This window comes from Saccoglossus kowalevskii, chromosome 13, assembly GCF_978046115.1.
Source record: "Saccoglossus kowalevskii chromosome 13, keSacKowa6.1, whole genome shotgun sequence".
In the NCBI taxonomy this organism is placed as follows: Eukaryota; Metazoa; Hemichordata; class Enteropneusta; family Harrimaniidae; genus Saccoglossus; species Saccoglossus kowalevskii.
The window spans coordinates 6,897,657-6,915,709 of record NC_140653.1 but is presented as its reverse complement, the minus strand read 5'-3'; the positions used below and the strand labels follow the sequence as shown (position 1 = coordinate 6,915,709).

Below are 18,053 nucleotides of genomic sequence, written 5' to 3'. Positions count from 1 at the left end.
TCATGTGAATATCCTGGTGAAATTTGAAGTTCAATTCAGAACTAACGGTTTTGCAATATATGAGGCTGTGAACTTGTCCATGGAGGCTGCAAATTAATAAATATTGTATTCACTGACATTTATTTTGTATTTACATTTGTAATGAGTTTCCACAGTATCTTTTTCTTACTGGTGTGGCTACAGTGACTGTGAACTTGAAGTGTTTTTGTTTTGTCGATTGTTGTCAGTTGTTTGTTTTGTGTTCTTGGAATTTTGTAAAAAAACAAACCAACAACGGTTAAATAGGTATGTTATTTTCATTTTGCAGTATATCGTAGACAGTACTTGTATACTTTGTTATCCAGCATAAATATCAGATTGTTCGAAAGAATGATATTGTAAATTTCGTTCATTAATGTTGTAAGATGACGCTTTCTCTGGGGCCTTCACATTTCTATGTTGACTATGTCCCGGTCCCTTTACTCACTTGTTGTCAGTGTCTGAGTGGTATATACAGAATATTAAAAAAACAGAAACCTAAAAATCAGTTGCCCATGCCAAGAGAGTCGCAAAACCAAAACAATCTGTCGGCCGTCGCCGTCCACAGCAGCGATATAGTTTTACACATCGAAATTGAGAATAGCTGCATGTGTAGACCTATTGCATAGAAATGAACACTAAATACATCTATCCCGACCAGCAGTCGAATCATCAATCTTTATGAGTGACGTAACTGGCATTTCCATTTATTTGCTTCTATTCCCACTATCCTAAAACGCTCAAGTGAATCTTGCCAATTCGCGAGTGTGTGTATTTTCGTACAGTGGCGTAAACATTGCTACAATCAAAGACGCGCTGAACAGAAAGTTAATTCTGGGCTAGTACCATTGTCAAATTCTGGGGAGTAGAGGACTATTTATGTGGGAGACGTTACAATAAGGAACTATTAAAATTGTTCGATTTGCACATCAAAATCCTTTATTGGAACAGAGCATGTTCTATATTCACCAAAATATAAAGTTGTTATGTTTCTAGACACACAACAGACTCGAAACAATAGAAACCGTCCGATCCGAGCGACCTGCGTTCTTGAAAATCGAGTCTTATCGCCCTTGCGTTTACGAGCAAAAAAACGTTGAGGCCGAAAACGACCGATTTTCGCCCAATCTTCTATGAATTTTTCATAATTTAGCTAATTCAGTCCAGCGGTTAGATAGAGTATTTATTAGAGACGCCCGGAGAACCAAAATTTGGGACGTGAATCACTCCAGCGACTAAAAATCGGCGAAAATGGCCAAGGGGGTGAGGGACTGCATTTCAAAAACATATTTTATATATAGGGTATATAATTAAAGGCTAGATTTTTTTTTAAAGATGATATTGCAGTAATTTTGTCCTTTTTTGTAGATATTTTTTCTCGGATAATTAGTTTTGGTTTGAACGACCAACCTCTTCATAACTATCACCACACGTATTGTATGTGATTGTTGAACATTAACATGTTCAAATGGGCAACTTGGTGTCACGTGATACGTATTATCGATTACACATGGTTCATAATTTAGTGAGAATTTGTCACACTTTTTACTGATTTGCTAAACACAACAACGTAACGAAATGATTTTAACTCTTTTTTTATTCTGGTATGTCAAAGTGTACAAATGAGGCACATTCGTGTTTGCATTGATAACACGCAGAACGCTCAAGGGAATACATCAGTTGATTATTTGGTATGTACATACTATTGATTACCCTCGTTCGTGACACGATGACCGCGATTGGTCATGGATTCTTTGTATGCCGTTTTAACAGCAAATATATACCAGTGACGAAGATACAAAAAATACATGTACTCAGTCTTGCTCAGTATATTTTCCCGGATGTATGAAACATACATGATCGTACAGCTACTTAATACTAGTATATTTCTAACACGTTGTGAACACTGCAACTATCAGTTACGCGTACTGCAACGGCTGTGACGTCACATCTAGATTTGTGCCACATCCAACGCTGATAATGCAAACAATACAATGCACGGGATTGATTTCTTCAGTTGTTTCTGTATTTTACTAGTAAACATGCAATATGGGTGAGAAAGTTTTTTTTATATTGTTGTTTGATGAATATATTTCATTATGAATTATTATAACCCAAATTTGCAGTTCGATGAAACAATGGCATTTTTTGCATGTGCACGGGTTGTGTAAAAGTAATGTTTAGTTTACGATACCTCGTAACTAAAGCCATCAAATATGCAGTATCAAATATCAGTATTAAAAACTAGTTTCGTCCATATTTCATCTTTAAATTAGAGATGAGTTTATACAATATTATGGACCAGTTGTTTGCAATAATCAACAGAAATGAAGAGGAAACAACCGACATTACTAATGTTATTAGCGGGATGGCACGTGACCATGAAGGCGAATTACTAGTATGTACAAATACATGTCTTTGTGGTAGTCAACACAACTAATACTTACCAGTGGAATCCTCTTGCAACTTAACGCAGCAATATTCCTTGTTGTTTAAAAATGTATTCTTTTTTTGTTTGCCCAAAAGCAGACGCAGTCATATTGTGTAGTTGTGTTCACAAAATCATGAAATTTGTGGCGGACTACAAAGCACTGATTCTTACCATCACTGTATTCAACTAAAGTTTACTGAATAGAAACCGTTATTATGTCATCTATTTCGAATAATTCTGTAATTACCATTGTAACTTTGCAGAAACGTGAATTTAATAAATACCGAGATGAATTAATTCGATACACATCATATACCCAGTCTTCAAGTTACATTACACAAAATCTAAAACAAAATCTAAAAATAAAAACGTCAGGAAAATCTTACAACGTGCTTTTGTTTAGTATCACGTAAAGCTGGGTTTTCCATTGAGTTGTAACATTGTTAATGTATTCCCTAACGACACAGATGTTATACCATGTGAGAATAAATACATTCTAAACGGAGCTAAATCCAAAATCATGAAAACCAAGAAATAATATAATGTGATTCATATTCTTTAAAATTCTCACACTACGTGCACCTCCACTCCATAAACGAAGATGTGAAACTTGAAAGCAGGGCTATTAAAACATTTTCTCGTGTTTTGTTTAGTTTTTAAACTCATATAGTTTTGGTACAACAGGATCATCACAAAGTTGATATTGACAATATCACTGGTGTTGACAATATCAGAAAGGTTTACCCAGCTAAAATGCCATTCACAAGCGTAAGGTTTTAAATAAAATCATACCATCCCTTGCAAAAAGCTGTTTTCAAAATAGAGAGCTGATGGGTGTATACTGAAAAATGACTAATTTTCACTGGGTTTAAATTTCGCTGATTTACCATTTCAGGCATATTCGGTGGGTTTTAAATTCACGGTTTTATCATTTAGATAATGTGTTCTATGCTAAATTTTACATATTCACTGGGTTTTAATTTTGCGCATTTTCCAGTCAGCGAAATAAGCTAAATTAAAACCCAGTGAATAATTAATCCCTTTACAGTATGTTGTCCGAGCCTCGGTACAAAGACTAATTGTGGTTTGAAACCTACAGCCAACGCTCCCTGTCAGTAAATGGTATCGTCTTAATGCGCATACTCGACAAACCTTTTATCGTGGAACTGATGTTTTATCACGCTTGCCAGTATCTGCTTCATTCATTTATAATAAACACATACTGAAGGTACACTGGGTCACCAGCCCGACAGATCATGACGCATTGAAATTATTAGTTCAAAATATGTTTATGAACTTAAAATACCGTTCTTGTAGCACATATCCATGTATTCTTTCGATGAAACAACGAGATTCTCTAATACGCATGTGCACTGCTCGATTTGGTACGTACAAAATAATAATCACTGCACATGCGTAGTAGTGCTTTTGATTTTTCATCTAACATTTTTAGTTTATGATAAATCAACGTTCGATTTAGTCTACAGCATGGGTTACCGAACAACTTAAGTTTTTGTCTTCAATATTCTGTTGTAAACCACTATCCGCGAGTGGTTTATTTGTCTTTCGTTTTGCGCAAACCGTTGATACTATTAATTGTTACGTAAGAGACGGAAATTCCAATAAATTCGTACACATATGATGTTCGTTGCTTTTCTGTAGATCATAAACTTGTTAATTGTCATCGTGTTCCTTCCATTCCACCCAATCTTTATCTATTTTATTCACAAATACATTGATTTTCATTCTTTAAGAAAAAAACAGCTCAAACAAGACCTTTAAAATTTCTTAAAATGATCTATGTAACACATGATAGATTTACGTATATAACACAATGAACTCATATTTTTGGTTGTATGTTACAATGTAAATGGTGGCTGTATTTATATGTCGATTCCATACAATCATCTGCGAATGACATATGAGCCACAGTTTCTCAAGTACAGGTACCCCAATATTCCGTCACACCGTTCGCTGTTGTCCACCTAATGAAGGTAAGTGCAATGAAACTGCGTGGTATAAGTAACATTAGTACGAGTTGGCGTTTAAGTATCCGTTAATATGAGTATTTCATTTTTATTTGCGGGGGTTTCACCCAAACAATTTTCGTGTTCAAAGTAAAGAAATTGCATCATTAACCATAGTCCCACGAGAAAGCCTGCTCGAGATTGGTTCTCGCACGATATCGAATGTCATGTCTCAAATCATTTTCTTGGAGTTAATTGGTAAAACGAGCGAACAGGTTAATTCCATTTCATATCATATTCGCTAATTTAAAAGCCAAAGGCGACGACGTAAACAGTTTGGTTTAGCTACTGGTGCGTGAAAACGAGGCTATGTGTAGTAACTCGGGCTCAGTATGACCGCCTTTCTGAACAGTTTCTATCTAATACAACTTGTTTATCATAAGGGAAAAATATTTTTTAGACTAAACAAGAACTGGTCAAACTCTGTGGGATACCCAATTGATATGTGTGGTTGCGTAGATGGTATCCGGTTTAATGCGGTTTCACACGTTCGGATTGAGAAGTCGATTACGGATCCCGGTATCAAGTTGTGATTTTTATTAATTATCTTCAGTGGTTACTGGATATTACAAACAGAATATATTATGATTACATCGCATGGTTGGGGGACATGGTAGATGCTCTTTAACAACATTTTGCGGCAAATGATATTTGTTGCTAATTATTTTTTTTTCAATTGATAAACAAATATCCGCGGACAAGATAATATTATTCTAAAAATTAATATGTATAAATTAATCAATGAGTTTCAATATTATCATATCGTGTTACTTCTTTTTATTTTCCCAGATAAAGAAGTAAAGTCATTTGAAGACTGAAATTCACATCAATCGGATCAGTAACATTTTACTCTTAATTTTTACATCCCAAAGTAGCGATAATACGGTAAATCTGGAAAAATATTAAATAAATAGTACTGTGGTCGATTTATTTGTATTTTTAAGTGCACAACCTACATTTATGCAAACATCGGCAAGTAACCATGCTACTGTTGATGGGAGACAAGCGGTAAAGTTATCTCATTTACATATTGACGTCATCACAAAACACATCCAAGATGGCGACAACAGACGCTGCAATGAAGGAGGAATCGATATCTGGATTGAGTCGGGAATTAGAAACCTTGAAAGCCAAATTAGAAGAAGAAAGACATAAGCTAAATGACGTGGAATGTAAGTACATTATTTCTGACAAATTAAAAATTGAGAAAAATATATTAGTTGGACGAAAATCGCAAATGAACGTGTGAGTAGCGATGAAGTGTATCGTTTTCTCACTCAGTGAAAGGGCTGTATGTGATGAGAATGTTCACGCATTAAAGTGATTTAAAACAACATTGTACGGAACATTATGCGAAATATACTTGAGATTTAAATAATAAACGTGATAGCAGATAGCATTTGGTTCTGTCACTGAATATCTACTGTTCTGTAAATCGCGAGTTGCATCTTCTGGCGAGTGTTGTTATTTCCCACAATGCACTGCTTTCCATGTCATGTCCATCCTAGTAGCAAAAGCTATATGTATCATGGGTCTACGCCAAAGTAAATTACACTTGCCTGATAACAGTCACAATATGGACCAATCAGAGAATTGTTGTGTCACATTATTACACCTGACTATCTGTATTTGAAGTACTGTGGAATACTTTATTTTCGCTGGAATTAATTTTCACAAAATCATCCCTTCAGCGAAAATAGCGAAAATAAATTCCAAGCGAAAATAAAGTATTCTACAGTATATTTGAACTGTTCATGCTATGTATTTATGCTATGTGTAAAGAAGCTATGTTATACCCTATCTTGTGTACTGTATTATTACAGTGTTGATGTATACTAGATATACACATTTTGATTTGATATATATTGCCATGGAAAGGGTTCCTTCTGTAATCCTAACTCTAATCCTCACCCCAAGCCCCCCAATTCAATTGTATATGCCCCTTCTGAATAACTATAGGTTTCCTTAGAATGGGCATATACAATTACATTGGGAGAGTTAAATTAGGGTTATATATGGGGTACAAAAGGAACTCTTTCTCTTGTCATTTTGATTATCTCAGTAGTTAATAATTCTAATTCTAACAATATCAAACCTAGTCTTTTCTCAAAACGAGGATCCATAAGAAAAAAGTGATATGGCAAAAGATGGTATGCTGATATGCCATCCATCCTGTGTGAAGACCAGACGCATTTTGTTCACTCTCATTCTGACTAATACAAAATGTAGCATCACAGAACTCCATGGATACTTTTCTTTGATCATGGGAAGGTTTGATTTTGAAACAAGAAATGAGTGAGCCATAGACACTACATCAAATTTTATAAACATAAAGAAAACAACCTGGGACGAAGAATAACCATTTTTAAGCTCCGCTGACGACTTTGTCGACACAGCGGAGCTGTTCATATTACTGATTGTCCGTCGTCGTCGGCCTCCATCGTCGTCCGTTGTCATCAACTTTACAATTTCAACTTCTTCTTCGAAACCGCAAGTCAGATTTTTTCAATTTGATATGCAAGTAATTTGGATGGCTCTTTCTCAGAATTGTTCATTTCATGTCATAATCTCAAATTCTTTAATTTTGATGAATATTTTTGTTATTTTCAACTTCTTGTTAAAAACGACAAGTCCGATTGCTTTGATACTACATATATTGGTACTACATGTAGATCTCTCTCAGATTTGTTCATTTCATGATGATATCTTTAATTCTCTAATTTTGGTGAATATTTTTGTCATTTTTGGTAAAAAGTGATATTTTCGACTTCTTGTTAAAAACCAATAGTTCAATTGCTTTGATATTACATATATAGGTACTACATGTAGACCTCTCTCAGATTTGTTCATTTCGTGATGATATATTCAATTCTCTAATTTTGGTGAATATTTTTGTCATTTTTGGTAAAAGGTTATATTTTCGACTTCTTGTTGAAAACCGCAAGTCCGATTGTTTTTATATTACATATATAGGTACTACATGTGCACCTCTTTCAGACTTGTTAATTCGTGGTGATATCTTCAATTATCTAATTTTGATGAATATTTTTGTCATTTTTGGTAAAAAGTGATATTTTCGAATTCTTGTTGAAAACAATGAGTCCAATTGCTTTGATACTATACCTATTTTTCATTTTCTAATGATATCTTCAGTTCTTTAATTGAAATGTGCTTTGCTAACAGCGGAGCTATCTTAGCCGACAGGCTGCTTGTTTAATTATAGCGTGACTCGATAGCGTAATTTTTTAGCAGATATGTGTACTTCCCACAAAGCTCAATCAGAACAACACTATCGTTGTGTGTGAATTTCTATCATACTATGGCACATGTTACTTCTATGTATATTTATTTTTAATGAAAAAAAATCACAATTTATAGAAACCATAAAGAATTATTCTATTATAAATATTGTATCCTATTAATCCACGCTCATAAAAAAGGGGTATGTAATGGGGTCTAGAAACTAACTCTGTGACGCAATTGTGCGACTCGCCGAATGTTGATTATTGAACCGTGCGAAAGGGCCATAGTGTCACTCTGCGAAGAGCGCAATTCTAATTGGTTGGTTGGTTGGTCGAAAACTGTGAATCACAATGATCGATCGATGCCGATATTACTTCTTTATTTACAGAGTAAGGGTTCACCGCATGCCTTATAGAAATGGTAAGTTTTAAATAGTTATTTCGCCGACTGCTCACAAACTACTGTAAACAAGTATATACCGGTGACATGCCACACTGTTAGGTAATCGACAAGCACATAGAAGACAAGTTGCGGGACCAAACAAATGTCACATGGTTTATGGTGATTAGACATGAAAAGTGAAATAGTGTGACATGCACGTTGGTGTTGACTGCGTATTTATGGTGTAATGTTATCGCCATCTTGGAGTTGTAAGGCTTCATCCCGAGGACTATGCTTATTAGCATAGGCAGCAGTTTCAAAGCGAGTTGAACGTGAAGTACTTTTCACACGTTCTACAACGCATGTTGTATATCTGCTTCGACTTTGTTGAGTGCATCAAGGAAAATAAATTGCGTGGAGTGAAAAAAAATCATTCACGATGTGCAATGTTTTGCCACGACAGTAGTTGTTAGCAAGCATCTGCCTTTGCTTAGATCATAAATAGACTTGAAACGGGAAAAATAAACACTTGTAGTCTACGATTGATATTTTAACCATCAGAAATGAAATACTTTGTAACTGTTGTGAAAAGTAAACAAAACAGCGATGGTTTCTGGTATGAATGTAATTATTTTTGTGTCATAATATAATTGTGTATAATCAACGTAAACCATGTGACATTTGTTTGGTCCCACAATTTGTCTTCCATGTGTTTGCCGATACGATACCAGCCCCAGTACAAAATTACGAACAAATTACAATATTGGATCCGTTCCGGCACAAAATCTCACACAAATTGCAATATTGGCCTAGCTCCAGCACTAAATCCTATACAAATTGCAATATTGGCTCCATCCCAGAACTGAATCTTGCACGAATTACAATATTGGCCCAACCCAGGCACTAAATCCCACACAAAATGCAATATTGGCCCATCCCGGCACTAAATCCTGCACAAATTGAAATATTGGCCCAGCCCTAGCACTAAATCCCACAAATTGCAATATTAGCCCAGCCTCGTCACTCAACAACGCACAAATTGCAATATTGGCCCAGCCCCGCAATATTGGCCTTGTCCCGGCACTAAATGCTGCACAAATTGGAATATTAACCCATTATCGTCACTAAATCCAGCAGAAATTGCAATATTGGCCCAGCTCCAGCACTAAATCCCACAAAAATTGCAATATTGGCCCAGCCCTGGCACTAAATCCCTCACAAATTGCAATATTGGCCCAGCCCAGCCCTGGTACAAAATTACGCATGAATTGCAATATTGGCTCAGCCCTGGCACTAAATCACACACAAATTACAATATTGGACCAGTTCCGGGACAAAATCTCGCACAAATTGCAATATTGGCCTAGCTCTGGCAGTAAATCCTGTACAAGTTGTTGCCGGTGCATAGTGGTACACACTTTTTACCATACCATTTTTACCATTTAAAACTAAATGCTGCACAATATGCAATTGGCCCAACCACATCATCAAATCCTGCACAAATTGGAATATTGGCCTATCATCGGCACTAAATCCAGCAGAAATTGCAATATTGGCCCAGCTTCGGCACTAAATCCCACAAAAATTGAAATATTGGCCCAGCTTCGGCACTAAATCCCACAAAAATTGAAATATTGGCCTAGCCCTGGCACTAAATCCCAAACAAATTGCAATACTGGCCCACCCCCGGTACAAAATTACGCATGAATTGCAATATTGGCTCATCCCTGGCACTAAATCACACACAAATTACTATATTGGCTCCACCCCGGAACTGAATCCTGCACGAATTAAATTATTGGTCCAACCCAGGCAATAAATCCCACACAAAATGCAATATTGGCCTTGTCCCGGCACTAAATGCTGCAGAAATGGCAATATTGGCCTAACCCACGCACTAAATCCCACAAAAAATGCAATATTGTCATTAGTCCCAGCACTAAATGTTGCACAAATTGCAATATTGGCCCAGCCCCGTCATTAAATCCTGCACAAATTGGAATATTGGCCTATCATCGGCACTAAATCCAGCAGAAATTACAATATTGGCCCAGCTCCGGCACTAAATCTAGCAAAAATTGAAATATTGGCACAACCTCGTCATTAAACGATGCACAAATTGCAATATTGGCCCAGCCCCAGTACAAAATTCTGCACGAATTGAAATATTTTTCCAGCCCTGGCACTAAATTACAATATTGGACCAGTTCCGGCGCTAAATCCCATACAAATTGCAATATTGGCTCAGCCCTAGTACAAAATTCTGCACGAATTAAAATATTTTCCCAGCCCTGGCACTAAATCACACACAAATTACAATATTGGACCAGTTCCGGCACAAAATCTTTCACAAATTGCAATATTGGCATATCCCGGCAGTAAATCCTGTACAAATTGTTGCTGGTGCTGGTGTTACACACTTTTTCCGTACCATTTTTACCATTTAAAACTTAATTTTTCTATAAGGCATGCGGTGAACCCTTACACTGTATATTATGGGCATCGACCATTGGGATTCACACTTTTTGACCAACCAACCAATGAAAATCATGCTCAGTGACAGGATTCTGCTCTTGCTTTATAGCACTTCTGCTTCTGACTTAAAAGTAAGAAAGTTCTCAAATGTGACATAATCTTGAATGTGACGTAGTTTACCCCAAGTAAAAGAGAATGGGATCAATTTGAATGAGTGCAGATATGTTTTGGAATGAATACAGATTTTCACAGAATTAAAAATTAAATTACATGTTTTTTAGCTCCGCTGTTGACTTTGTCAAGCGAAGCTTATCATATGAGTGATTGTCCGTCGTTCGTGTCAATGTTTTACATTTTCGACTTCTTCTTGAAAACTACAAGTCTGAATGCTTTGATACTTGGTGTATATGTACCTTGGGTAGACCTCTCTCAGATTTGTTCATTTCATGATCATATCATCAATTCTCTAATTTTGGTGAATATTTTTGTCATTTTTGGTAAAAAGTGATATTTTCGACTTCTTGTTAAAAACCGCAAGTCCAATTGCTTTGATATTACATATATAGGTACTACATGTGGATCTCTCTCAGATTTGTTCATTTTGTAATGATATCTTCAATTCTCTAATTTTGGTGAATATTTTTGTCATTTTGGTAAAAAGTGATACTTTTGACTTCTTGTTAAAAACCACAAGTCCAATTGCTTTGATATTACATATATAGGTACTACATGTGGACCACTCTCAGATTTGTTCATTTTGTGATGATATCTTTAATTTTCTAATTTTGGTGAATATTTTTGTCATTTTGGTAAAAAGTGATACTTTCGACTTCTTGTTAAAAACCACAAGTCCAATTGCTTTGATATTACATATATAGGTACTACATGTGGACCACTCTCAAATTTGTTCATTTCATAATGATATCTTTAATTTTCTAATTTTGGTGAATATTTTTGTCATTTTTGGTAAAAAGTGATATTTTCAACTTCTTGTTAGTAAACCGCAAGTCCAATTGCTTTGATATTACATATATAGGTACTACATGTGGACCACTCTCAAATTTGTTCATTTCATAATGATATCTTTAATTTTCTAATTTTGGTGAATATTTTTGTCATTTTTGGTAAAAAGTGATATTTTCGACTTCTTGTTAAAAACGACAAGTCCAATTGCTTTGATATTACATATATAAGTACTACATGTGGACCTCTCTCAGATTTGTTCATTTTGTGATGATATCTTTAATTCTCTTATTTTGGTGAATATTTTTGTCATTTTTGGTAAAAAGTGATATTTTCTTCTTGTTAAAAACCACAATCATTTATGGTCAAAAATGATATTTTTGAATTCTTGTTGAAAACAGCAAGTCCCATTGCATTGATACTATGCATATTGTTCATTTTCTAATGATATCTTCTGTTCTTTAATCGAAATGTGCATTGCTAACAGCGGAGCTATCTCAGCCGAGAGGCTGCTTGTTTTATATATACTGTCAAATACTTTAGTTTAATTTTTGCTGAAATGACATTTTGGATGGTTTGTATAGAATTTATTTTCACTAATTTTTGATGAGTTGAATATATTTTCACTGAATCATTCCTTCAGCGAAAATAGTGAAAATTAGTTCCAAGCGAAAATAAAGTATTTTACAGTAGGCAGTTTGTATTGCTACTTAAAACCCCACCAAAACAAATAGCGTTGTGCTTACATGCACTTATGTGGTACATACATAAGAGTTTGCATTCAATGAAATATTTTGTTTTTATTTCAGTACGGTTAGTATCGCAGAGACTAGAACTACTACCACAATTTAATATGAAACCAAGAAGAGTTTTGAAAGGTCACCAAGGCAAAGTACTGGCTATGGATTGGTCACAGGATAAAAGACATGTTGTCAGCTCATCACAAGATGGAAAAATGATTGTATGGGATGCATTCACTACAAATAAGGTTAGTATCGCAAGCTTTGGTATAATACTGTAATTTTTGAATAATATTGCCTGCCTGTAAAAAGTAAAGGTGCAAAGCTGTGAATTAAGATCAAAATAACTACCCAATTATTACTATACTGTTCAAAAATTAATAAATTTATACATCTCTTACAATCTCAGAATTTGTTAATCTTGCAAAATTTAATAAAGTATACTGTCTTTGCCATGAATGCACAAAAACTATTGATAATTTCCAGAATTTATTAATTTTTGAGATATTTTGCAGCATTCCCTGATGTTATTTATTTACTTTTCTTTTTATATACATGTGAAATGACCCACTTATACTGAATATAAACATTATTATTGTAATGTCTATATTCAGTTCACCGGAATTGTCCCAACTCACAAATCATCTTCTCAATCTTGGTAAAATTATAAATGCAAACTGCAACTAATCATTCAAATTTTAATATTTACATAACCATGGTCAAAGGTATTAAAGAGATTGAAGAATATATTACAACTGAGAATACTTAACAAAAAGTGGTAAAATCATACAGGAAATACTCAGACTTAGTAGTCTTCGTTCGAGCGAAGTCCGAAAACAGGGACTCGTAATTCAGTCTTCGTCTGTCTGTGCGTGCGTCCATCCGGAGTCATATTTCAGAATTCTTTGGACCAATTGTATTCATTCTTTGCATGTGCCTAGTACTTTATGTGGGACATATGCACATGCAGTGGTTTAGCGATTTGATTCAAAATGGCCGACTGGCAGCCATCTTGTTTTTTTGAAAATATTTCGGACATGCTTTGTCAGTTTTCATTCAAATTTGGTACATAGATTATACATGTCAGGATACATGTCCTCCAACCGTCCGTCCATCCGTTCGTTAGTCCGTGTGTCCGTCTGTGCGTCCGTCGGTTTGGAGTCATATTTCAGATTCCTTTGGGCCATTCCGTTCATTCTTTGCATGTGCCTAGTACTTTATGTGGGACATATGCACATGCAGTGGTTTAGCGATTCAATTCAAAATGGCCAACTGTCATTTGAAAATGTTGTTTTTTGGACATGCTTTGTCAGTTTTCATTCAAACTTGGTACATAGATTCTACATGTTAGAATACAAGTCCATGACAATTTCTTTCGCAATTGGATCAAAGATGGCCGACTGGCAGGCATCTTGTTTTTTTAAATGTGGTATCTTGGACATGCTTTGTAAGTTTTCATTCAATTTTGGCACGTTCTTTATACATGTTTATACATGTCCAAGGCAATTTGTTTAAAAATCGGATCCAGGATGGTCGATTGACAGCCATCTGACTTTTTGGCCTTACTACCATATTTCCAAGATTTATGTACCATTTTCATTTGTATTTAGCACATACATCATACATGTCAGTTTGTTTCATAATCAGATCAAAGATGGCTGAATAACGGTTGTTTTTATTTTTGGCCATATTACTATATCTCTGTCACCCATGTATTAATTTCATCTATATTTAGCATGTCATAAATGGATACATGTACATGTCAATTCAATTTGCAATTTGATCAAATATGGCTGACTGGCAGCCATCTTGTTTGCTTAAAATGTGATAACTTGGACATGCTTTCACTTGTGATCTACTTTTTTCTTTGCTATGTCTTAAACCGAAAGGGTCATCACACAACACATGTTCACATTTGATATAAATAAACAATCTGTTGTATATGCCACTTGGGACTCCATTTTAATGTGACGAGCACAAAGAGAACTTTCAAAAATTTAACAGGGACTGTGTCATTTTCAATGACTTGTTAAATTAAAATTAAAATAGTCAATATTTATTGATGTATTTGTTTATTTAGCTGGATCTTGCTACACCCAGTTTCTTTTGAAATCATATCTTGAGATTAAGCCTTTTGTAATGTAATGTATATAATTTGTTTGTCCGTGTCTGTGTTATATATAAAAATAAATAAATATAAAAAAAACATTATATCATTGTTATTATTGTAATTGGGAAATGACTTTAGTAAAATTTGTATTATTGATTGTATCTAGCATCATATTCAAATAATAAATGCTTTTATCTACTTCACTGTAACTATTCTCACCTGCTCTCTGTCAAGTTTGATTAGCATACACATTACTTTTGGTTATAAATTCAATCAGAGCTTCAACATCATCATTGCTTTCTCTTGGGAGGGTATTTTGTCTGATATTATGGATAGTAATTATACGGTCTGTCAGGATTTAGATCTGTGAAACCTATGTTACTGACTTCATAATTGTATGGTCTGTCAGGATTTAGATCTGTGAAACCTATGTTACTGACTTCATAATTGTATGGTCTGTCAGGATTTAGATCTGTGAAACCTATGTTACTGACTTCATAATTGTACGGTCTGTCAGGATTTAGATCTGTGAAACCTATGTTACTGACTTCATAATTGTACGGTCTGTCAGGATTTAGATCTGTGAAACCTATGTTACTGACTTCATAATTATACGGTCTGTCAGGATTTAGATCTGTGAAACCTATGTTACTGACTTCATAATTATACGGTCTGTCAGGATTTAGATCTGTGAAACCTATGTTACTGACTTCATAATTGTACGGTCTGTCAGGATTTAGATCTGTGAAACCTATGTTACTGACTTCATAATTATACGGTCTGTCAGGATTTAGATCTGTGAAACCTATGTTACTGACTTCATAATTATACGGTCTGTCAGGATTTAGATCTGTGAAACCTATGTTACTGACTTCATAATTGTACGGTCTGTCAGGATTTAGATCTGTGAAACCTATGTTACTGACTTCATAATTATACGGTCTGTCAGGATTTAGATCTGTGAAACCTATGTTACTGACTTCATAATTGTACGGTCTGTCAGGATTTAGATCTGTGAAACCTATGTTACTGACTTCATAATTGTACGGTCTGTCAGGACTTAGATCTGTGAAACCTATGTTACTGACTTCATAATTATACGGTCTGTCAGGATTTAGATCTGTGAAACCTATGTTACTGACTTCATAATTGTACGGTCTGTCAGGATTTAGATCTGTGAAACCTATGTTACTGACTTCATAATTGTACGGTCTGTCAGGATTTAGATCTGTGAAACCTATGTTACTGACTTCATAATTGTACGGTCTGTCAGGATTTAGATCTGTGAAACCTATGTTACTGACTTCATAATTGTACGGTCTGTCAGGATTTAGATCTGTGAAACCTATGTTACTGACTTCATAATTATACGGTCTGTCAGGATTTAGATCTGTGAAACCTATGTTACTGACTTCATAATTGTACGGTCTGTCAGGATTTAGATCTGTGAAACCTATGTTACTGACTTCATAATTGTATGGTCTGTCAGGATTTAGATCTGTGAAACCTATGTTACTGACTTCATAATTGTATGGTCTGTCAGGATTTAGATCTGTGAAACCTATGTTACTGACTTCATAATTGTATGGTCTGTCAGGATTTAGATCTGTGAAACCTATGTTACTGACTTCATAATTGTACGGTCTGTCAGGATTTAGATCTGTGAAACCTATGTTACTGACTTCATAATTGTATGGTCTGTCAGGATTTAGATCTGTGAAACCTATGTTACTGACTTCATAATTGTATGGTCTGTCAGGATTTAGATCTGTGAAACCTATGTTACTGACTTCATAATTGTATGGTCTGTCAGGATTTAGATCTGTGAAACCTATGTTACTGACTTCATAATTGTATGGTCTGTCAGGATTTAGATCTGTGAAACCTATGTTACTGACTTCATAATTGTATGGTCTGTCAGGATTTAGATCTGTGAAACCTATGTTACTGACTTCATAATTATACGGTCTGTCAGGATTTAGATCTGTGAAACCTATGTTACTGACTTCATAATTGTATGGTCTGTCAGGATTTAGATCTGTGAAACCTATGTTACTGACTTCATAATTGTACGGTCTATCAGGATTTAGATCTGTGAAACCTATGTTACTGACTTCATAATTGTACGGTCTGTCAGGATTTAGATCTGTGAAACCTATGTTACTGACTTCATAATTGTATGGTCTGTCAGGATTTAGATCTGTGAAACCTATGTTACTGACTTCATAATTGTACGGTCTGTCAGGATTTAGATCTGTGAAACCTATGTTACTGACTTCATAATTGTACGGTCTGTCAGGATTTAGATCTGTGAAACCTATGTTACTGACTTCATAATTGTACGGTCTGTCAGGATTTAGATCTGTGAAACCTATGTTACTGACTTCATAATTTTACGGTCTGTCAGGATTTAGATCTGTGAAACCTATGTTACTGACTTCATAATTGTACGGTCTGTCAGGATTTAGATCTGTGAAACCTATGTTACTGACTTCATAATTGTATGGTCTGTCAGGATTTAGATCTGTGAAACCTATGTTACTGACTTCATAATTGTACGGTCTGTCAGGATTTAGATCTGTGAAACCTATGTTACTGACTTCATAATTGTACGGTCTGTCAGGATTTAGATCTGTGAAACCTATGTTACTGACTTCATAATTGTACGGTCTGTCAGGATTTAGATCTGTGAAACCTATGTTACTGACTTCATAATTATACGGTCTGTCAGGATTTAGATCTGTGAAACCTATGTTACTGACTTCATAATTATACGGTCTGTCAGGATTTAGATCTGTGAAACCTATGTTACTGACTTCATAATTGTATGGTCTGTCAGGATTTAGATCTGTGAAACCTATGTTACTGACTTCATAATTGTATGGTCTGTCAGGATTTAGATCTGTGAAACCTATGTTACTGACTTCATAATTGTACGGTCTGTCAGGATTTAGATCTGTGAAACCTATGTTACTGACTTCATAATTGTACGGTCTGTCAGGATTTAGATCTGTGAAACCTATGTTACTGACTTCATAATTGTATGGTCTGTCAGGATTTAGATCTGTGAAACCTATGTTACTGACTTCATAATTGTACGGTCTGTCAGGATTTAGATCTGTGAAACCTATGTTACTGACTTCATAATTGTACGGTCTGTCAGGATTTAGATCTGTGAAACCTATGTTACTGACTTCATAATTGTATGGTCTGTCAGGATTTAGATCTGTGAAACCTATGTTACTGACTTCATAATTGTACGGTCTGTCAGGATTTAGATCTGTGAAACCTATGTTACTGACTTCATAATTGTATGGTCTGTCAGGATTTAGATCTGTGAAACCTATGTTACTGACTTCATAATTGTACGGTCTGTCAGGATTTAGATCTGTGAAACCTATGTTACTGACTTCATAATTGTACGGTCTGTCAGGATTTAGATCTGTGAAACCTATGTTACTGACTTCATAATTATACGGTCTGTCAGGATTTAGATCTGTGAAACCTATGTTACTGACTTCATAATTATACGGTCTGTCAGGATTTAGATCTGTGAAACCTATGTTACTGACTTCATAATTGTATGGTCTGTCAGGATTTAGATCTGTGAAACCTATGTTACTGACTTCATAATTATACGGTCTGTCAGGATTTAGATCTGTGAA

General features: G+C 35.1%; 1 protein-coding gene across 1 annotated transcript in view; it reads left to right on the top strand.

Annotated features, from left to right (window-relative positions):
• Positions 1-5,516: 5,516 nt before the first annotated feature.
• The window catches only part of LOC100368053 (guanine nucleotide-binding protein subunit beta-5-like), a 33,998-nt gene continuing 21,461 nt past the window's right edge, over positions 5,517-18,053 (top strand). The window contains exons 1-2 of the mRNA XM_002740478.4: positions 5,517-5,648; positions 12,348-12,526. Of these exons, the coding sequence (XP_002740524.2) occupies positions 5,534-5,648; positions 12,348-12,526 (294 nt within the window). The 5' untranslated portion in view covers positions 5,517-5,533. The remainder of the gene's footprint in view (positions 5,649-12,347; positions 12,527-18,053) is intronic.